The sequence below is a fragment of the Ranitomeya variabilis genome, chromosome 2, assembly GCF_051348905.1.
Source record: "Ranitomeya variabilis isolate aRanVar5 chromosome 2, aRanVar5.hap1, whole genome shotgun sequence".
Lineage (NCBI taxonomy): Eukaryota > Metazoa > Chordata > Amphibia > Anura > Dendrobatidae > Ranitomeya > Ranitomeya variabilis.
This window is the reverse complement of record NC_135233.1, coordinates 539805890-539827620: the sequence shown is the minus strand read 5'-3', so window position 1 is coordinate 539827620 and position 21731 is coordinate 539805890. Positions and strand designations below refer to the sequence as shown.

Here is a 21731-nt window from a genome sequence, read left to right as displayed (position 1 = left end):
CCAAGATCACTTCTTTGATCCGCTCATAGTCCATACAGTCCTCATCAGGTACCGTGCGATAGGCGTCCGCTGCCCGGCCTGTCAGCTTGCTGGCCAGAATCTGAACCCGTTCCTCCGGCTTCACTTGATGAAGGGCACACTGCCGCTCAAAGTCCTGCAGAAAGCCATCAATGTCTTCCTCTGCCTCCCCCAACTGTCGGAAGGCATTATACTGGATCTTTTTGTGGCTTAATGTTGAAGGTACCTGGGCAGAGGCCAGAGCTCCCCCTGCTCGCTGACTCTCCTCTCTCCGCTCTGCCATCTCCATCTTGGCCAGCTCCACTTTGGTCCGCTCTGCCATCTCCATCTTGGCTAGCTCTATCCTGGTCCGCTCGGCCATCTTTTCCTTCAGATCAGTACGCACATCAGCCATCACCTCTCGTATGATCTCTACTGCAGGGTTTGGGCCATAGAACGCCAGTCTGTTCTTAACCTCCCTCAGGAATTCAGTCTCCTCCACGTTCACATTGGAGGGCGCTGCACTGTCGTGTTCCATGATGGCTGCTATCAAATCCGCTTTTGTTTTGTTGCTGGCTATTAATCCTCGGGCTTCCACCAGATCTTTTAATGTAGTCCTCTTTAACTTCTGGTAGTTGTTTTCCATTCATTCCTTTCCTCCTGTAGACGGGGTATCACATCCCGCTGTCTGCCACCAGTGTAACGGGGTCTTCCGTGCTGGAGTACCTCTTTAGTACCACCCCGTTTTTCAGGAGGTCCACTCTGCTTTAGCTGGAGTCTGAATGAAGGACGCTGGCTGGAATTCCTTGATTACATGGGCACATATAAACTATCACTGCTTCTCCACGTATTTCCAGTATAACCACACGTTACTCACAGGACACAGAATATATATCACACCGGTACAGAGGGCAGGCCTATTGAAAAGCGGCAGGCCAGGCATACATTACAATAGCCGCAGAGGACTGGAGCCTGCTGATATTTACTGTGGGAATTACAAAGGTGGGAGAGGTCAGAAGGGGGATATCTTGTCCTCTCTGCCCAGGGGTGCAGCCTGTGGGCTAATGCATTAGAGACATGCCTCTCACATGGAAACTATTATACATACATATAACTGCACAACATAATCTGGGTGCTGAGTGGTTCCGTAACAGAATATTTAGAGGGGGGGGGGGGGGCTGCAAATGATGAATCTAGGCCATACATTTTTGATGGCTAGTCAGATGGGTGCACCAATATGGATATATAGCCAGACAGACAGATGAATGGAGATTGCTAGCTACAGAGTTACGTAGATTTATACCTGAATTGATGGATGGAGATTGCTAGGTAGAAGAAGAGTGGACTGAAGGAGACTACTTGCTAGATGGAAGCATGGGGAAAACTACCTAAGTTTTTGGATATGGAAAGAGATGGATAAAGAGGTTTTTTTTGGCAATTGCCTATGATTACTTTTTTTTGTCAGCTTTGTTTGACGGAAATGTTTTTTTTATATATTTTTTTCCTCACACATTTTAGGCGCAGATAATAAAGGATAGACATTCAATCATTCGCTTAGATAGCTTATATTCTGATGATGAAGAAGAAATTGAAATGGAGCCAGAGAAAATGCACATCACTTGGACAAAGGAGAAACACAATACTGAGATGAGTGGAAAAAAGAAATCATCTGAACACTTCAGGGATCTTGCCATCATAAAACCGTATGTGAGATCATGCTGCATTTTTTTTTTTTTTTTAAGTGAATTTGCCGGGTTGTGCTGTCATAGCACTACATTTTCCTTCGGTTCTCCGTTAGTAAGTCACAGGACCATGGAATATAGCGACATGCTCAACATTATACCCAATGGCTCTTACTCTAGTCCTGCAAGTTATAGATGGGGAAGCTCAGGCAAGAATACAATTGTGAAGTACTTGTTTTACTTAGGAAGCGGATTGAAGACAGAGGCTACTAGAAAGCAAAGCAAGGAGTACCTATAGGCTTCTGCATAGCGTTGAATACAATACACATGTGCATAAAGGTTTTTTGTTCTTGTTTTCTTGATTGACATAGAAGACAAATAGTGACCATGACAGGTAGTTTCCATATTGTATTCAGATATTGTTGTGTGAACCTTTTATTTCTCTAATTGACTCATGCTCTACACTGATTATCTATCTTCTTTATCAAAAATTCACATCATGACATTTCATTTTTTAAAGGACTGAATAAATATCTATGTTACTAACTAACTATGTTACTATGTTACTATGAAATATTTGAGAAGGTTCTTTATAACCGGAAATTATACAGTCTAAATGAATAATGCATAAACCTGTTATAAAGAAACAGACCAGCCAAAACATTTGCAGACTTCTGTTATTTCCATTGTTTTCAGTGGTGCCATATGTTTCAAATAATTCTTGGAACCAATTTGTTATTCAAATTGGTCCTAGCAGCCCCACTGATGGAGTTTTCAGAATAAACTTAATATTGGATCTGTCAGCTTCATAAGCTGCAATCTGGTAATCATTAAAGTTATATGATCAAACTCCTAGCAGTTGAAATTCTATGAAAAATGTACCTTTTGATTACTAAAATCTCTGAATAAATTCAATGGATACATAATGGCATATTTGAAATTACTGTCTAAATTTGTGTGTATACGTCCATTTCTGATGATGGCTTCCCTTTAAAATGTTTAAATCGGGTTTTTGTGTTACATGTCATTAAACATATAAAGTGCAATATACATTTTTTCATATAAGTATATTAACAAAACAAAAACAAATTAGTAATCTTGAAACTTTCACACTGGCCACTGGGGCTTGTTTAGACTTTAACTTCTAGTCTCGGGAAACAACACATGTACATTAGCCACAATGAACATACTCTGACCCTATTTTTTTGACTGAAATTTCTCGAGGTCAGCTGACACATCGCTTATTGTGAGTGGTGGATTCTGTGTTCTCAACTGTGTGTAGGTGTTTTGCGGTCATTGTAACCCTGCCTCTGCTGATAAGGAGTCTACTGAAAACTTCCTAAAAGGATAGACTGTATGAGTCTAAAAAAAGATCCCAGTGACTAATGTGAAAATTGTAAGATTACTGATAAAGATTAACACAAAACTTGATTTTAAATAATGTGTAAGTTTCTGATGATGGCTTCCCTTTAAAATGAGCCCCATTTATATTACAGCGGTTTATGCTATTTGATAAATTTGGTACATCTTGAATGTCTTGTCTAAATTTATACCACATTAGTTGGCTTAGCTTGTGCCAGAACTTTGTACCGGTTCTCATTCACTGTGTTGCATGTTAACCCCCCTTTCTGACTAACTATGCCCCTTTTCTATTAAACCACATTTCCTTAATCGAGAAAGTGACTAAAACACATAATAAATATGGTGCAAGTAATGAAAATCAGAATCTTTTTTTTTTTTACAAATAATCTCCAAATGTAACTTTGAGGACAGCCCTCCCCCATAGTGGTGAACAATGGGCCTCTGCATCCTGTATACACAGCAGCCAGTCAGCTGGAACAGAATACATTTAAAAATAGACGTGGTGTTAAAAATTACTTGCCAAAATTTACATGGAAGAAACTTGACCAATTCATTTAACTATTAAAAAATAACTTCACCTAAATCTGAAAATGTATAATAGGAAGTATTATTTCCTCCTTTATCTCTAACATTATATGTTGTTGCTTAATATTTTTGTAATCATTTTATGCTACACATTGCTTTAAGCTTTATGCATATTCCTTTCTTTCACTCCTGCTTCCATGCAATATTAAATACTGTTTCAACTGTAGATTGGTTTGTGGTTTGTTCCTCCCCCTGTTGTTAAGATAAAGAATTCTATAATATATTTCTTTTAATCTTTTAGCAACCAGACTAATGTTCGGAGGATGCATACTGCAGTGAAACTGAATGAAGTTATAGTAACAAGATCTCATGATGCCAGATTAGTACTGCTGAACATGCCCGGTCCACCTAAAAATTCAGATGGCGATGAAAACTGTATCCTTTTTCATGCACATCACTTTACAGTACAAAATAAACACATTTTACTCGGACTCCCATGACAGCACGACGAGAGAGGGGATCCGCCCATCAGGAACAGGATACCTACAGATACAAAAGGGCGGCACCTCTCCCCTGCATCAGTTGGTTTCCTGTTCCTGAAGGGACGGGTGCCTACAGATAAATCTTAAAGGAGCACAGGCCGGTTGGCCGAATCCGGTAGCGAGGGGGTCTCCTACCTCGGCCGGTGCGGAGATCCCTGGAGACGCCACGGTGGTCCTTGCTGGACTGCACGTCGGTGGCGTTCGCAGCAGGGAGCGGAGTCCGGAGGATTTCCTGCCTCCATCAGCGTCAGCGCCGGTAAGTATCTCCCATTGGCGGTGCAGCGGTGCGTGCATGCGGGGTGCCGGCGTCAGGACTGTGTGGGTGAACACCCGGAGCGCTGCGATCCGTCCCCGGCGTCCTGCACCGCTCTCAGCGTGTGCTGGAGCGTTTCGGGGTGCGGTGACATGGGGGGGCGGAGTTAGTAGCCGCTTCCGGGTCGCCGGATGTCTGCGCATGCGCGGTCAATCCAAAATGGCGGCGCCCATCGCCTCCTGAACGCTGGTTTTCCCAAAGGCTTCCTACCCTCCCTGCTGTGTCCTGGGCCAATAGGGATAGCGCTGACCTATCTGCTGACCGGATCCAAGGGGGATTTAAGCAGGTGACGACTTTAGAACCCTGCTTTTGGCCGCAATTCGTCATGGAGAGCGGTGGTGAGCAGCAGCAGCTGCTGGATGATGTGCATCAGAAGCCCAAAGAGAAGGACAGAAGCGACCAGTCCAGTCGTAAAAGCTCATCCGGGCAGGGATCCAGAGCTTCGACTAGGAAAGAACCCCCTCGTATTCTGGTACTTTACTTTGGCGCACGGGTAAGTGACCTACGTGAAAGTTCACTCTGTGGCACGGGCCCCTTATACTTTATCGTTCTAGGGGAAGAAGAGTGCGGACAAGTCAAAACAAGGAATGTGCCCTCTGTGGAGTCCCCTTACCAGACTCTTGTCCCAAAAAATTATGTGCCCCCTGTATACAACAGACGGTGAGGTCTACAGGAGTGGTTGGGTGGAAGTGACATTAGGTCAGATAGTAGTTATCACCTAAATTGTCCTCCCCTAGGTAGCAGAAGAGTCTGTGAGTGCGGCAAACCTGAAGGAGATGATCCGTTTGGAAGTAAGGGAATCCCTACGGTCCCTATCCCAAGCGGGAGGTTCAAAACGTAGGACCCCCCTGGACTCTAATTCTTCGGAGGAAGAAAGAGAAGAGGGTGCCTATCACTCTAGTCCTTCCTCCTCTTCATCAGATGAGGAGTCTGGACGATTCTGTCTACCCCTGGATAGGATTGACAAAGTGGTCAAGTCAGTTAGAGGCACAATGGGTATAGAAGAACCCAAGCCGCAGCCCTCAAAACAGGAGATGATGTTCAGCAGATTGGATCGTAAAAAACATAGATCTTTTCCGGTGAACGAGAAGATCCAAGACTTGATCCTGCGAGAATGGAAGAAACCGGAAAAGAAGGGTTCCTTACCGCCAGCATTAAAACGCTGGTACCCTTTTGATGATCCGGTTGTGGAGACGTGGGATAAAGCCCTTAAGTTGGATGCGGCGGTGGCAAAAGCATCAAAGAAAGCCTCGTTGCCATTTGAGGATATGGGGACCCTCAAGGACCCCCTTGACAGGAAGGCAGATACTTTCCTTAAAGGTACCTGGGAAACGGCGGCTGGATCTCTCAGACCAGCAGTTGCCGCGACATGTACAGCCAGGTCTTTAATGGTCTGGCTGGATCAGTTAGAGTCCCAGCTCAAGGAGCGCGCTTCCAGAGATACTATTCTGAAGGCTCTACAAACAATTCAGAATGCTGCGGCCTTTCTGTCGGACGCATCTGTGGACTCAGTCAGAATGGCGGCTAGAGCGGCAGGACTCTCCAACGCTGCTCGTAGAGCCTTATGGTTGAAGTGCTGGTCAGGCGACATTCAATCCAGAACTAAACTCTGCGCCACCCCGTGTAAAGGAGAAAATCTCTGGATGAGTTGCTGGAGAAAGCGGGGGATGACAAGAAGAAATTTCCTAATCTGTCTTCAGCATCCTACCGTCGGCCGTTCAATAGAAGGAGATTTGGTCGCGAAAAGAAACGCGGGTCCTCACCCTCTAGAGAGAGTTTTAGATGGGAGGATAGACGCGGAAGAGGTACGGGCTACTTGTTTCGCCGTTCCTCAAAAGAACAGAAAAAAACGGACCAATGACTAGCAATCCCTGTGGGGGGTAGACTGTCAGCATTCTCCTCAGCATGGTTTGACATTACGAACAGTAAATGGGTCCGAGGCATTATAGCAAAAGGTCTAAGGCTTGACTTCGATCACTGGCCTCGAGATAAATTTAAGTTAACCCCTTTACGTTCCTCCCCCCTTGAACAAGCAGCCCTGGAAGCAGAGGTCATGAACTTATGCTTCAAAAATGTTTTGATCGAAATCCCAGAATCAGAAAAAGGAAGGGGATTTTACTATCCTCTTTTTCTGATCAAGAAGCCAGACAGATCGTTTAGAACGATCATAAATCTCAAAGGCCTTAATGAGTTTCTGGTCAATGAATCGTTCAAAATGGAAACAATCAGTTCAGCAATAAAAATGTTGTTTAAACACTGCTTCATGGTAGTTGTGGATTTAAAGGATGCATACTATCATGTTCCGATACATGAAGACTTCCAGAGATTCCTGAGAGTAGCTGTGTCAATGGGGGGACAAATTCGTCATTTCCAGTTCAGAGCTCTTCCCTTTGGCTTATCAGCGGCTCCTAGGGTATTTACAAAGTTAGTGGCCGAAGTCATGGTGCACTTACGAGAGTCTGACATCCTGATTGTCCCCTATTTGGATGATTTCCTTATAGTAGGGAGTTCAGCAGACCATTGCCTTTCACAACTAGAAACAACCACAACCAAACTTGAGCATCTGGGGTGGATCGTAAATTATGAAAAATCCCGATTACAGCCCTAAAAAATACAGAGATTCTTAGGGCTGTTGTTAAATTCAGAAACTCAAGTGTTGTCTTCCGCCCAACAAGTTGTTACACATCCAACAACAGGTGTCTAGGGCAATTGATAAACCATCCATGACCCTTAGACAGGCTATGTCACTGTTAGGATCTCTAACCTCATGCATTCCCGCTGTCCGTTGGGCCCAATTTCACACCAGACCTTTACAATCCGAGGTACTGGTTAATGATAGAGTTTTACAAGGGTCTTTGCAGAGTCAGATTACTTTGGGTCCAGAAGCTCTTACATCTCTTAGATGGTGGCTAAACAATGACAATTTATCGGCGGGAGTTCCCTGGGGTAACACAGGTGACACGTATTGTAACAACAGACGCTAGCCCTTCGGGTTGGGGAGCACACATGGATGACATGATAGTTCAGGGTCTATGGGACCCCTAACATCAGCCTCCTCCAACCAAAGAGAGTTAATGGCAATTGAACTTTCAGTTAAAAAATTCCTCATATATCTGCAGGGTCACCATTTCAAGATCCTCTCGGACAACCAGGTGGCGGTCGCATACATAAATCACCAGGGTGGAACTCATTCCGAATCACTGATGAGAGTGGCGGATCGTCTATTCCAGACAGCGGAGAACCATTTTCTATCTTTAACCGCACTGCATATAAGAGGAAAAGAAAATGTGAAAGCGGACTTTCTAAGCCGCAACACCTTAAGACAAGGGGAGTGGTCTCTAAACAGTCTCGTGTTCAACCAGATTGTCCACAAATGGGGACATCCAGAGGTGGATTTATTCGCCACCAGGGACAACCGAAAGACAATAAAATTATGTTCCCTAAATCCCAGGGAGAATCCTCTGGCGGTAGACGCCTTTCTGGATCAATTGGGATTTTCAGCTGGCTTCTGCGTTCCCCCCGCTAGGCCTGATACCTCTGGTAATCAGGAAAATAAGAGATCGGGCAAGAGTTATATTGATTGCCCCATTCTGGCCCAGAAGGGCCTGGTTCACCTGGCTCAGGATCATGTCAGTGGAGGACCCCTGGGTGCTTCCGGACATTCCAGATTTACTCTACCAGGGTCCGATCAGCCATCCACAAATAAAGAGTCTCCATTTGACGGCATGGAGTTTGAGAGGGCGTTACTGAAAGACAAAGGGTTCTCCCCAAATTTAATTGAGACCCTTATGAAAAGTAGGAAACAGATTACGACAACAATCTACGCTAGAACCTGGCGGAAATTCCTGGCCTCTTCTGATTTTAATTTAGAAGAGGGAATACCTATAAAACAGATCTTAGAATTCCTGCAATAAGGCTTAGAGCTTAATCTATCCACTAGTATTCTAAAGGTACAGGTCTCGGCCCTAGGGGCCCTATTTTCCTGTAACATCGCCAATAATTATTGGATTTCAAGGTTCATTAAAGCATCTAGTAGAGCTAGACCCATACATAAGGATAGATCTATGCCTTGGGATCTCAACCTAGTCCTGTCAGCATTGACTAGAGAGCCGTTTGAACCATTACAATCAGCTTCAATTAAGGCCTTATCCCTTAAAACAGCATTTCTGGTAGCAATAACATCTGCCCGTAGGGTGGGAGACATACAAGCTCTCTCCAGACTTCCCCCTTATACAGAGTTTCTGCTGGATAGGGTAGTCCTCAGACCGGACCTGGCCTATTTACCAAAAGTGTTGTCACGGTTTCACAGGTCACAGGAGATAGTTTTACCGTCTTTCCTTCCCAATCTCTCCAATACTAAAGAGGAGCTACTCCATACGTTAGACGTTAGGAGATGCCTGTTAGAATACATCTCTGTTACCAATACATGGAAGAAGGATAATGCGTTATTTTTATCTTTCCAAAGTCCTAGAAAGGGACTCAGGGTATCAAAGTACACACTAGCAAAGTGGATTAGGGAGGCTATCTCTTTGGCTTATACTGCAGGTGGGGGTCCGACTCCGCAGAATCTGAGGGCTCATTCCACCAGGGCCATGGCTACATCCTGGGCGGAAAAATCTGGAGTATCAATCGACCAGATATGTAAGGCGGCCACATGGTCATCCCCGTCCACCTTCTTTATACACTATAGGTTGGATTTGGGGGCTTCCTCTGATCTCACCTTCGGGTTAAGGGTGCTACAGGCCATAGTCCCTCCCTAAGGTACCTTATATCTCTGTAAATCTCTCGTCGTGCTGTCATGGGAGTCCGAGTAAAGCATTAAGCTACCTACGGGTAGCGGTATTTCTCGGAGGCCCATGACAGCACCCTTAGTTCCCTCCCTATTCACGTGGGGGTTGCACCTCCTGTAATGTATATATCTCACGTATGATACCCAGTTCCAATATATTGGTTAAAATTTTGTATATAAACTGTATATAATGTATATTTTTGCGTGCCACTAACCGCGGTAGTCCTCTCAAGGCTCTGAAATACAACTGATGCAGGGGAGAGGTGCCGCCCTTTTGTATCTGTAGGTTTCCTGTTCCTGATGGGCGGATCCCCTCTCTCGTCGTGCTGTCATGGGCCTCCGAGAAATGCCGCTACCCATAAGTAGCTTAATGCTTTCTGTGCGTCAATATGAATATTTGAAAACAAAAAAGTATTTATGATAATTATAATATAATTGATTGTTCTTTCATTATACTTTCTGGTTTGGGACCCTTCTTGAGCACCTGCAATGGTTGTGCCGCGGTAATTCAATTCGGTATCTGGGAAGTTTGCAGCAGATCTCAGAAAATCAGTGGGTGTTGGGGATAATCTCTTCAGGTTACAGAATAGAGTTTACCTAGACCCCGCCAACGAGATTCATAATAACGACCACCCGCCTACAGTCTGCTGTTTCCCCCATGTGGTCAGATGTTCAGGATCTCCTAAAGATCGGACCAATAGTCCCGATGCCCGACCAGGAGAGAGCCGGACAATAATAAACCGGAAACCTCTAAGCCGCTGGGTAAATTACAGAAAGTTCAAAATGGAGCCCATCAAGTCCACAGTCCCCCAATAGACAAAAATGCCACTACCACGTTCCCATCCAGTCTTCCTTCCAGCGCTACTTAAGGTTCACTCTATGGCTATGTGCCCACATTGCCTATTTGGTTGCAGAAATTTCTGCAAGGTTTCTGCGTCTCTTGGCAGAAAAACACAACTGGAAATACCTACTTTTTTAGGTGTTTTTGCTTGTCTATTTTCATGAGTTTTTGTAAATCCATGGAGCTAAATAAAGATATATTATTAGAAAAAAAAATTGTGGTGTACAACCTCTTCAGCCAGATACCCTCATTCATTTTATATAAAGACACACACACACACACACACACAAGCCTATGTAGGAGCATTAACATAACTAACCTACATATGCTGTAACAAAAAAGCAACTGTGAGAAATCTGCGTGAAATGCAATATCTGTTTACTAGATGGTGGCCCGATTCTAACGCTTCGGGTATTCTACAATATGCATGTCCACGTAGTATATTGCACAGCCCACGTAGTATATTGCCCAGCCACGTGGTATATTGCCCAGCCACGTAGTATATTGCCCAGTCACGTAGTACATTGCCCAGCGACGTAGTACATTGCCCAGCCACGTACTACATTGCCCAGCCACGTAGTATATTGCCCAGCCACGTAGTATATTGCACAGCCCACGTAGTATATTGCCCAGCCACGTAGTATATTGCCCAGCCACGTAGTATGTAGTATATTGTTCAGCCACGTAGTATATTGCCCAGTAACGTAGTATATTGCCCAGTGACGTAAAATAAAAAATAAACATATACTCCCCTTGCGAAGTGCCATTGAAGTCCTGGCGCCTGTGTATGGTGCACGCGGCAGGTGCACAATTTTAATAACCAGCAGAGGGAAAGCTGTTGGCTGAGGGCAGATGTTAGTATTCTAGGAAGGAAGGAGCCAATAGCCCAGGCTATTAATATCTGATTACAGCTATTTGCTTAACTTTTACTGGCTAGTTTACAGGGGAACCCCAGAAAAAAATTGACATGGGGTCCCCCTATAAAATTTAACCAGCAAAGGCTAGGTAGACAGCTGCGGGCTGATATTAATAGCCTGGGAAGGGGCCATGGATATTGGCATCCCCCCAGGCTGAAAACATCAGCTCTCAGCCGCCCCAGAAATGGTGCAAATAGACACGCCAATTCTGGCACTTAGCCTCGCTCTTCCCACTTGCCCTATAGCGGTGGCAAGTGGGGTTCATATTTGTGGGGTTGATGTCACCTTTGTATTGTCAGGTGACATCAAGCCTACAGGTTAGTATTGGAGAGGCGTCTATAAGACACCTATCCATTACTAATCCTATAGTTACATGGTAAATAAAGACCCAGCCAGAATAAAGTCCTTTATTTGAAATAATCACTGACTCCTTTATTGAATCTAAATTGAACATACTTACTGAATGCCTAATCCCCAACGTCCTTGTCTCCTGCAAACAATCAAAAAATAATAAACCAACATATAATACTATTGTGTTCGACATAGTCCATTTAATACCAAGTGTCCTACGGCGATCTCACGTGTAGAACTCTAGTGAACTCACGGCAGCTCAGTGATACACTGCGGGAGCGATCACACCCTGTCTGTGTATTGTCGTCTGTCAGGTGAGATTGATGTGGGACACTTGGTATTAAATGGACTACGGTGGAAAGGTAAGTATATGTTGGTTTATTATTTTTGATTGTTTGCAGGAGATACAGGCATCGGGGATTAGGTGTTTTGTGAGTGTGTATGTGAATATGTAAATGTTTTGTTCTTTTAAAATTACAATTGAACACCGGCGCCGGATGATGAGACTATTCTCCCATCATTGGCTCATGCTGTTACTGTTATATGTGACAAAACACGTAGCCAGATGGGAGTAGTAGTTCCATCAGTCTACGCCTTGGTACACACGTCGCATGGGGACACACACACTTATTCTCCGCCCACACACGACACACGCACATATTCTCCGCCCACACACTCTTCCTCTTTCTGACATAATTTACCTTTGACAAATTGCAGCATTTTTGGCAGCAAATCTGCAGCAAATACGCAAACCTTTTTAGACATGTGTTTTTACTGCAGACTTGACTGACTCAATTGAAGTCAATGAGTCAGAAACGCTACAGAAACACAAACCATACCAGAAGAGGGGACTGACGCTGACAATCCAGTATTATCGCCTATATCGCATGTGAATCCGGACGACTATGAGATAAGTTCTCCTAGGTGTTATCTTACTCCTGATGAACCTCGGAAGAGGGGAAAATGCGTCGAGTTATGTTGCCTGGGAACTTTCATATGGTCTGGAGTAATATTTGCTTATATTGTGGGGTTTGATTTTGTTGTGTTTTTGTTTGGCCTGTTAACCCCTGCTGGACATGAGTTTTGAAATGGCCTGGAGTGATATCTGGCAAACATTGGTATGGCCTTTATATTTTTGATTGGTTTGATTTTTTTTTTTTGTTAGGTATGTTGGCTCACGTATAAATTATGGTTTACGATTATTTGTATCATCTTGCTATCCATTAGTCCTGACTAAGGTACCAGTCTATACACTCTGACTATTGTGATTGGGCTGATAAGAACCAATTTTATGAGAATAAGCACATATTTTTATAGAGGCACAGAACTCTTTATGTGAGCACACTTTATTTCTGGTGTAGTGTCCTGGGTTATATAAGAGTATTTCTTGGCAGCTAATCGGGCCTCACCATAATATAGAATCTGTCTTGTTCCGTTAGTGTCCCCGACTTATAGGTCCCAGGAGGGCTCTGTCTATATCAGATAAAAAATTATTGTAGGATCTGGACTAGAACATCAAGAACAAGATATTTTATTGGTAGAATTTTAAGACCATTCTTATTCTTTATAATCCAAGAGAACGAGTAGCTATTTATAAGTACATCTGTACAGAGTTCTCTATCATCAAGCAAAGACAGTTTCTTTTAATCATCAAGAAGACAAAGTATTAGCTATCTAGAAGCACATTGATAAAGAGTTGTTTATCATTAAGCCAAGAAATTTATACTTCTGAGACATCTCTCCTCTTCTTCACCTACCTTTTCAACTTCTATCGCACTCCCTGCCACTATAGGGCCCTATAGGGTGAGCAGGGAAAGCCGTCGTGGAGCTGGGGCGCCAATGCGCAGGTGATAGGGTGCCAACCTCCACTGGTAGGTAGGTACAAATAGGTCAGTACAGAGGTAGGCCCCTCCCCATGGTGTTTTCATCACTTTTAAGGTATGATGTGGTTTTGTAATTGTTTATTTTGTTTTGATATTTGGATAATAAAGTTGTAGTTTTTATATTAATGGAAGAGATAACCGTGAGCTAATGCCTTCCCTTTGGTCTAGCCTCAGCACCCAGAGTGTTCACCAAGCTAGTGGCGGGAAGTGGTCACCAACCTAAGGAAGGTAGATATGATCATAGTCCCCTACCTAGAAGACTTCCTGATCATAACCAGCTCCAGGGAACAACTCATTAAGTACTGTCGGACTTCGGTCTGCATGTTACAGAGACTGGGATGGGGGATAAACTTGAAGTAATCAGATCTCTCTCCAAAGTCCAGAAAGAGGTTCATGGTTTTTTTTTCCTAGATTCTCACCTAAGAACATCTTTCTTGCCAGTAGAGAAGCAAACTCCAACTGAAATAGGGGACAGGATCCGTCAATTCTCAGGAAGCCATTGTTCCATCAGGGAGGGAATGAGGATCTTGGGACTAATGATCTCATGTGTTTAGTGAAGTCAGTTGCACTCATTGGGTCTTCAGGGGGGTCATTCTATGTGCCTGGGACGAATGCCAATTGTCCCTGGATACTGTGATGCTCTGGTGGACCAGTATGGAAAACCTCCAGACCTCCTGGGAAAACATCCTGGGTTCTCTCTCCCTGAACAGTGATCACCAATGATGCAAGTGAGCTAGGCTGGGGTGGTCATATGGAATGAAGATTCTTCTAAGGAACGTGAAGCCCAGAAATCGTAGCCAGATCCTCAAACTTCAGCGAACTGTAAACATTGTGGAAGGTCATACACTCGGTCAGGGGCAGGCGTGTAAGAATCCTGTTGGACAACACGATTACATATCATTTTTACACCATCAGGGGGTCCATAATATCCCTCCCTATAACATCTGGCAGAGAAGATCTCTCAGTGGGCGGAGAGGATGGTGCTATCCGTTTCGGCAGTTCACCTAGAGGGGTCCAAGAACCAGGTGGTAGACCTCCTGAGCAGGCAAAGGTTATCTCCGATAGAGTGGGAGCTGAATGAGAAAGTTTTCTGTATGCGGTGTCGGCACTGGGGAGTTCCACAGGTAGATCTCTTTACATCCAGAGAAAACGCAAAGGTCAGGGAATTTTCTTCCCTAAACCCTCTATACAGTCCTGCCGGTGTTGACACACTATCCCAATCCTGGGGGAAAACTGACCTACGAGTTTCCCTCTCTCCTTCTGATTCCAAGAGTACTAAGGAAAGCACAGGAAGAGAGTAAAGATAATTTTGAACTGCCCTTCTGGCCAAGAAGGAGTTGGTTTCTTCTGCTGTGGAAGATGTCGGTGGAAGATTCCATCCTGCTTCCACGGAGAAAAGACCTTCTCTGCCAGGGCTCAGTGTTTCACATGAACCCTGACAGTCTACAACTTTTGGCATGGGTCCTGAGAAGCAGGTCCTGGGATTAAGGGGGTTGTCTGATGAGGTGATATTTACCCTTCAGGCAAGTAGAAAGCCTGTAAACTCAGCAATATATAACAAAATCTGGAAGCGTTTCTGTATGGCGTGTGGGGGGTCATCGGTGGATGCATCTCGCCCTAATATTCCCAGGATTCTTGATTTCCTGCATGCAGGTTTCAACAGAGGCCTGAGACCGAGTACCCTAAGAGTACAATTTTCAGCATTAAGCGTATTCTTCAATTCTGCCCTAACAGCCCATTCCTGGTTAGCAAGGTTCTCCAGAGCTGTACAAAGGCTGAAACCTTCTGTAAGGAAATCTGTCCCACCTTGAGATTTTAACCTGGTATTCAATGCACTGTGCAAGCACCTGTATGAACCTGAAAGTGGAATAGACATTAACAGGCTCTCCTTTAAAATGGCCTTCCCAGTGGCTATTACATCGGCCAAGAGGGTTGGAGCGTTAGGCCTCTTTCACACTTCAGTCTTTTTGTTTAAGTCAAAATCCATCATTTTGTGAAAAAAAACGGATCCAGCGAATTTGCCCCCTGGATCCGTCTTTCTCATAGACTTGTATTAGCGACGGATTACGACGGATGGCCTCATGTTTCGTCCATCGTGCGCTGGATCCGTCAAAATTTGTTTATCCGTCGTCTGGAGAAGACGGACAAAGTAACGTTTTTTTGTCTGCGTCAAAAAGTTAGACAGCGACAGATCCAGCGGCGTCCATTGTTGGCAGGAATGGAAGCCTATGGGCGCAGGATCCATCGCTGTTCGTCAAATGATGGAATCCAGTGACGGATTTCGTTTTTTTTTTTACTGAGCATGCTCCAAATATGTATTTAGTAGCCAATTGGCCAGACAGCCCCAAATCTATATAAACCTGCCATGTGGCTTCATTCCTCAATTTGCCAGCAAGAGGCATACAAGCAAGAAGCCTGCCAGCAACCTGCCTGATGGATAGATGCATAGATGGTCACAATATTTGCTATAACTCCTTCCATTTCTGCCACTTGCTCTACAACATCTCAAAGATGGGGTGCTAAAACACTCAATATATAGGTTTCCATTATTTTCCAGTAGCCAATCACATTTGGGAGCCTCCCATTTGGAGATATGAAAAAAAGGATGGAAAAACAGATGCAACGGATCCGTTGTTTCCGTTTTTCACAATTTTTGACTGATCCGTTGTGACGATGGATTTTGACTGACACCAGAAGACTGAAGGTTGAAAGAGGCCTTACAGGCCCCATCTATCAGGGACACTTATCTGCAGATATTCGAGTACGGAATTGTCTTGAGGCTCCATCTGGCCTTTCTCCCCAAAGGTGTCGACCCCGAATATAAATCAGAAAGTTGTACTTCCCTCCTAGTACCAGCACCCTAGAAATCTCAAGGAGCAGATATTTCACTCTCTAGACTTGAGGCAAGACTGTTCTCTACTACCTGGAAGCAACCAGGGTCTTGGAGACATGGAGACAGGACCCAAATTTATTCGTACAGTATGGGGGAATAAATAGGGGTAAAAAGGCAACAAAATCCACAATAGCAAGGTGAATCAGATTCTCAATTGGACTGGCCTTCAAGGCAGATGGGGAAACCTTCTCTTAAGACGTTTAAAGCTCATTCAACTAGCGCCATATCCACTTAATGGGCAGAAAGAATGGGGGCATCAGTAACTCAGATTTGTAGGCCGCAACATGGTCAAGTCTGAGTAACTTTTCGAAACATTACAAACTAGACGTAGTCTCAGGACAAGTGACTTTCGGTAAGAAGGTTCTTCACGCAGTAGTCCCATCCTAGATCTCCATATTTTAGTATTCTCCATAGTTCTGTCAGGATTGATGACCTGGAAAATGGTAATTAGACCTACTGGTAATTGTGTTTCCAGGAATCCATCCTGACAACACGGCTAGTTCCCTTCTGAGAAATTATATTCTTCTGTGTCGTAACGTTTTGTATAAAGAATGGTCAATAAATTTTGTTGCATCCATCTTGGTGTGGTACTTGGAAAATAAACTGAGGGTGGAGATGGGAGTGTCATTTTAAGCTCTTGTATCCTGTCCCAGCAAGGATAAGAAGGATGACCTCCATAGTGCTGTCAGGATGGATTCCTGGAAACAGTGACAACCATGGCTCAGCTATCACTTAAGACAAGCTACCAGTGGCCATGGCACTGGCACAACTCGTGTGTCATGCACGATCATCATGATGTACCTATACGTCATCGGTCAGGAATCTCTATCCAACCCTGACGTTTAGGTACGTCAGATGTCGTGAATACCTGCACATGTGCCACTTGCTTTCAGTAGACTTGACATCACCAGCCCGCATCACCTTTTTAAATTATTTTGTATTATTTATGGAATTTTCATAAAATGTTAATAGTGTATTATGTTATGCTTTTTGCATTTAATTTTAAAATGTTTGTGAAATCCTTAAACTTAAACTACAGACATGGAATTCCTCGAGGTGTTAACAGAAGGTCTGGAAAGAGTGTTACTGGTTCGAGGAGGAGGAAGAGAAGTTATTACCATATATTCTTGATGCCGGACCATTCACACCTTTTGTGCCTTTAGATGAGTTTTTGCTTTCTTAAAAAAAATATTTTCAACAATCTTAAACATTTTTATCCCGATATCATCCCATGTATGTTTACACATTCTGACGACATCCCCCAGTTCAGCCATACAAAGCTGTATTTTAATGATGTTTACTTGGGTGGATAGCAGGCTGTCTAGAAATTATTGGTTTAAGGTGTTATTTTTTTTTCAATAGCGTGGCATATTATAATAGAAACACACTGCAAGGCACTGGTGAAAATTGTCAGCACTTTAATTTGTAACTTATGATGTTCACATAAATGGAGACTATGATATACAATATTTAAAGTGTTTTACAGGCGGAGAGGCTGCAATTCCTGAGATAGGATAAGGACCATCTCTCTTTCTTGTTGTAAATAAGGATATAAAAAGATTTCTTAAAAGGAAACTGAAGGCATTTTTCTAGTATTAATCCACTTTCTTTTATCCCCTAAACAGTTGGAATGAAGATTGTTCTCGACAGCCTTCACTGCCACATAGTCATTAGGAAAATGTAACTGTCTAGAGACATATCAATTAGGTTTTAAAGCATACTATTAAAATTGAGTGAATTTTAATGAAACTTTTTTTTAGTTCCACATGTCTTACAGAAAAAGATAAAGCAAAGAGTAAGAGGGCACATTTAAAAAAAAAACAAAAAAAAAAACTAAAGTTAAAATATTAAAGTATACCTAAAAAAAAACATTTTCTAAAAAAAAATATTGGACAGCTCTTGTCAACTAATTTTTGTATTATATGAAATCAGTTGGAGGCACAAATACAATGTGAGAGACTTGCAAAATGGAAACTGTGTGGCCCATCAAATGTAATGCTCAGCACTATATTTTGGAAGCTTTACTTTGCATTTATTACTAGTTCACTTACTATACTAGTAATGGCTGCTGGTGTATCTTGGCAAAATGCAAATCCACATGCCCTACAATGTATGGAAAGTGAATTGACACAGAGCTGCTATTTGATATTCATTGTAAAGAACAAGTTAAATACTTTTTCTGGGTATAAATGGTAAGCAAGACCTTCTACAGTATCTTTAAGATTTATCAAAGTTAGGCATTTAACATAAGTGTACATTTATATGCGTATTTTATCTACATGTAAATTGGGACTTAAGGCCCCGTCTCACATAGCGATTTACCAACGATCACGACCAGCGATACGACCTGGCCGTGATCGTTGGTAAGTCGTTGTGTGGTTGCTGGGGAGCTGTCACACAGACAGCTCTCTCCAGCGACCAACGATCAGGGGAACGACTTCGGCATCGTTGAAACTGTCTTCAACGATGCCGAAGTCCCCCTGCAGCACCCGGGTAACCAGGGTAAACATCGGGTTACTAAGCGCTTAGTAACCCGATGTTTACCCTGGTTACCAAAAAAACCAAACACTACATACTCACCATCTGATGTCCGTCAGGTCCCTTGCCGTCTGCTTCCTGCTCTGACTGAGCCGCCGTACAGTGAGAGCAGAGCGCAGCGGTGACGTCACTGCTGTGCTGTGCTGCGCTCTCACTGTACGGCGGCACTCAGTCAGAGCAGGAAGCAGACGGCAAGGGACCTGACAGGCATCAGATGGTGAGTATGTACTGTTTGTTTTTTTTTACATTTACGCTGGTAACCAGGGTAAACATCGGGTTACTAAGCGCGGCCCTGCGCTTAGTAACCCGATGTTTACCCTGGTTACCAGTGAAGACATCGCTGGATCGGTGTCACACACACCGATTCAGCGATGTCAGCGGGACCTCAACGACCAAAAAACGGCCCAGGCCATTCCGACACGACCAGCGATCTCACAGCAGGGGCCTGATCGCTGGTACGTGTCACACATAGCGAGATCGCTACTGAGGTCGCTGTTGCGTCACAAAACTTGTGACTCAGCAGCGATCTCGCTAGCGATCTCGCTATGTGAGACAGGGCCTTTAGGCTCCTATACACAATTAATGCTGAAGCCACCGATGATGAAAGAGTTTAGCCGACAGTCTGTTGTCTATTGAGGCCTCGGACAATTGAGGGTATGTGCACACGATGCGGATTTTGCTGCGGGTCCCCTATGGGAAACCGAAAACGCTGTGCCCATGCTGCGGAAAAAAATGTGCGGAAACGCAGCGGTTTACATTCCACAGCATGTCAACTTTGCGCAGAATCCGCAGTGGTTTTACTCCTGCTCCAATAGAAAACTGCAGGTGTAAAACCGCAGTGGAATCCACACAAAAACGGCAGTAAATCCGCAGGAAAAACACAGCGTTTTTGCCCTGCATATTTATCAAATCCGCTGCGGAAAAATCCTCAGTGGACCATTCTATGTGTGCACATACCCTGAGATTGTTGGGTGGCTTAGGGTACTGTCACACATTGAAATTTCCATCGCTACGACGTTACGATTCGTGACGTTCTAGCGATATCGTTACGATATCGCTGTGTCTGACATGCTACTGCGATCAGACACCCTGCTGAGAATCGTACGTCGTAGCAGATCGTATGGAACTTTCTTTCGTCGCTTGATCACCCGCTGACATCGCTGGATCGTTGTGTGTGACAGCGATCCAGCGATGTCTTCGCTTGTAACCAGGGTAAACATCGGGTAACTAAGCGCAGGGCCGCGCTTAGTAACCCGATGTTTACCCTGGTTACAAGCGTAAACGTAAAAAAACAAACCGTACATACTCACCCGTCGGTGTCCTTCAGGTCCCTTGCCGTCTGCTTCCTGCTCTGAGTGCCGGCCGGAAAGTGAGAGCAGATCACAGCGGTGCTGCGATCTGCTCTCACTGTACGGCTGCACTCAGAGCAGGAAGCAGACGGCAAGGAACCTGAAGGACACCGACGGGTGAGTATGTACGGTTTGTTTTTTTACGTTTACGCTGGTAACCAGGGTAAACATCGGGTTACTAAGCGCGGCCCTGCGCTTAGTTACCCGATGTTTACCCTGGTTACCCGGGGACTTCGGCATCGCTCCAGCGCCGTGATTGCAACGTGTGACCGCAGTCTACGACGCTGGAGCGATAACCATACGATCTCTGCGACGTCACGAATCGTGCCGTCGCAGCGATGAAAATTTCAATGTGTGACGGTACCCTTAAGGATCCGAACATGTCCAGTTTCAGACTGACGATCCTTTTTGTTCTCCCTTGAGATGAGCCACCAATAGATGTGTCTGCCAGCGGCTCATAGAGAACAAAAAAGTGCTTGGCTGACTGAGCACTCCTGTGAATGGAAGATCTGATCAAGATGATCAGCCGACAGCAGTCTATTGTGTATGGTGGGCTTTAGGTCACAATAGTAAAGGCCTTTTCACATGTTGAAAAGTTTTTTGAACACTCATTCCCTTTAAAACTTGCCACTGATTAAATGTTCTTAATTTTCTATTTCCAGTTATTTAAATTGTTCAACAGTATTTTTCTTTGTGCAGATTTTCAGTGTAAGATTTAAAAGGGCTCTGTCAGCACAGAATGACCACTAAGTCCCACCGCCAGGTCTTCACGGCAGAGCCAATCGTTTATATACACCCTCTCACCTGCTTGTTTTCCTTTGATCTCCACCACCTCTTTATGTGATTAAGAGCTCTAGCTTCTTAAAATTAAGTCTCCCTCAGGAGACATTAAAATACACCCCCTTGATATTGCTAACACATTTACAGATTACTTTCAAAACCTATACAACCTCGAACAAGATGCCAAAATATCTTCTCCAAGTAGCAATTCTATACAGTCCTTTCTTGATAGTTTAAATCTACCCAAAATAATCACAAAGGATTTAGATTTTATTAACAGGCCCTTCTCTGAAGAAAAGATTTTGGACACCATTAATAAACTCAAATCCCCAGAGTTGCCTTGTCCAGACGGGTTTACTAACGAATATTTTAAAACCTTCTCTAAAAACCTGGCTCCCCCATCTAGAAAACCTATTTAACTTAGCTTCACAACAAGGATCCTTCCCGAAAGAAATGTTATACCAAAAGAGAATATACATATAGAATTTTGGGTAGGAAAGTCATTTTAAGTTTAGTTTGTAGGCATGCCATCCAAGAGATGTCCAGCTTACCTACTCTTAGTTCTGGTCTAAGGGTGTTTAACAGGGAAGTTATATTTCTAGAGACTAGGTTTTGGGATGGGGATGTAATCTCTATGGCCAAATATGGAATGCTATCTTTAACCTACATCAATGAGAATAACTTTGAGTTTATCGATTAAAGTTGGGGGTCAAGAAATTGGGAGTATCATTGATTTTGTCATGTTCAATTTATATAGTGAGATCTTAGAAAAGTTGGATAGGATGTTCATTGGGGCTTGAAGGGAGTTAACAGGATCTGAGCATGAGATTGACATCGTCGGCATATAGGCCTATGGGATGTTCTGCTCCTCTAATATTTATTCCTTTTATTGCCGCGCATGTATGAATTTTCTCTGCCAGTGGCTCCATAATTAAAGCAAATATTGTAGGTGACAGCGGGCATCCTTGA

At 43.8% G+C, this 21731-nt stretch overlaps 1 protein-coding gene across 3 annotated transcripts in view; it reads left to right on the top strand.

Moving 5' to 3' along the window:
• SLC12A4 (solute carrier family 12 member 4) overlaps positions 1–17670 on the top strand; it is a 474963-nt gene extending 457293 nt beyond the window's left edge. For all 3 annotated transcript variants that reach the window (XM_077288127.1, XM_077288128.1, XM_077288129.1), the window contains 3 exons: positions 1516–1700; positions 3868–4001; positions 17135–17670. In XM_077288127.1, the coding sequence (XP_077144242.1) occupies positions 1516–1700; positions 3868–4001; positions 17135–17226 (411 nt within the window). In that variant the 3' untranslated portion in view covers positions 17227–17670. The remainder of the gene's footprint in view (positions 1–1515; positions 1701–3867; positions 4002–17134) is intronic.
• The last annotated feature ends 4061 nt before the right edge of the window (positions 17671–21731 follow it).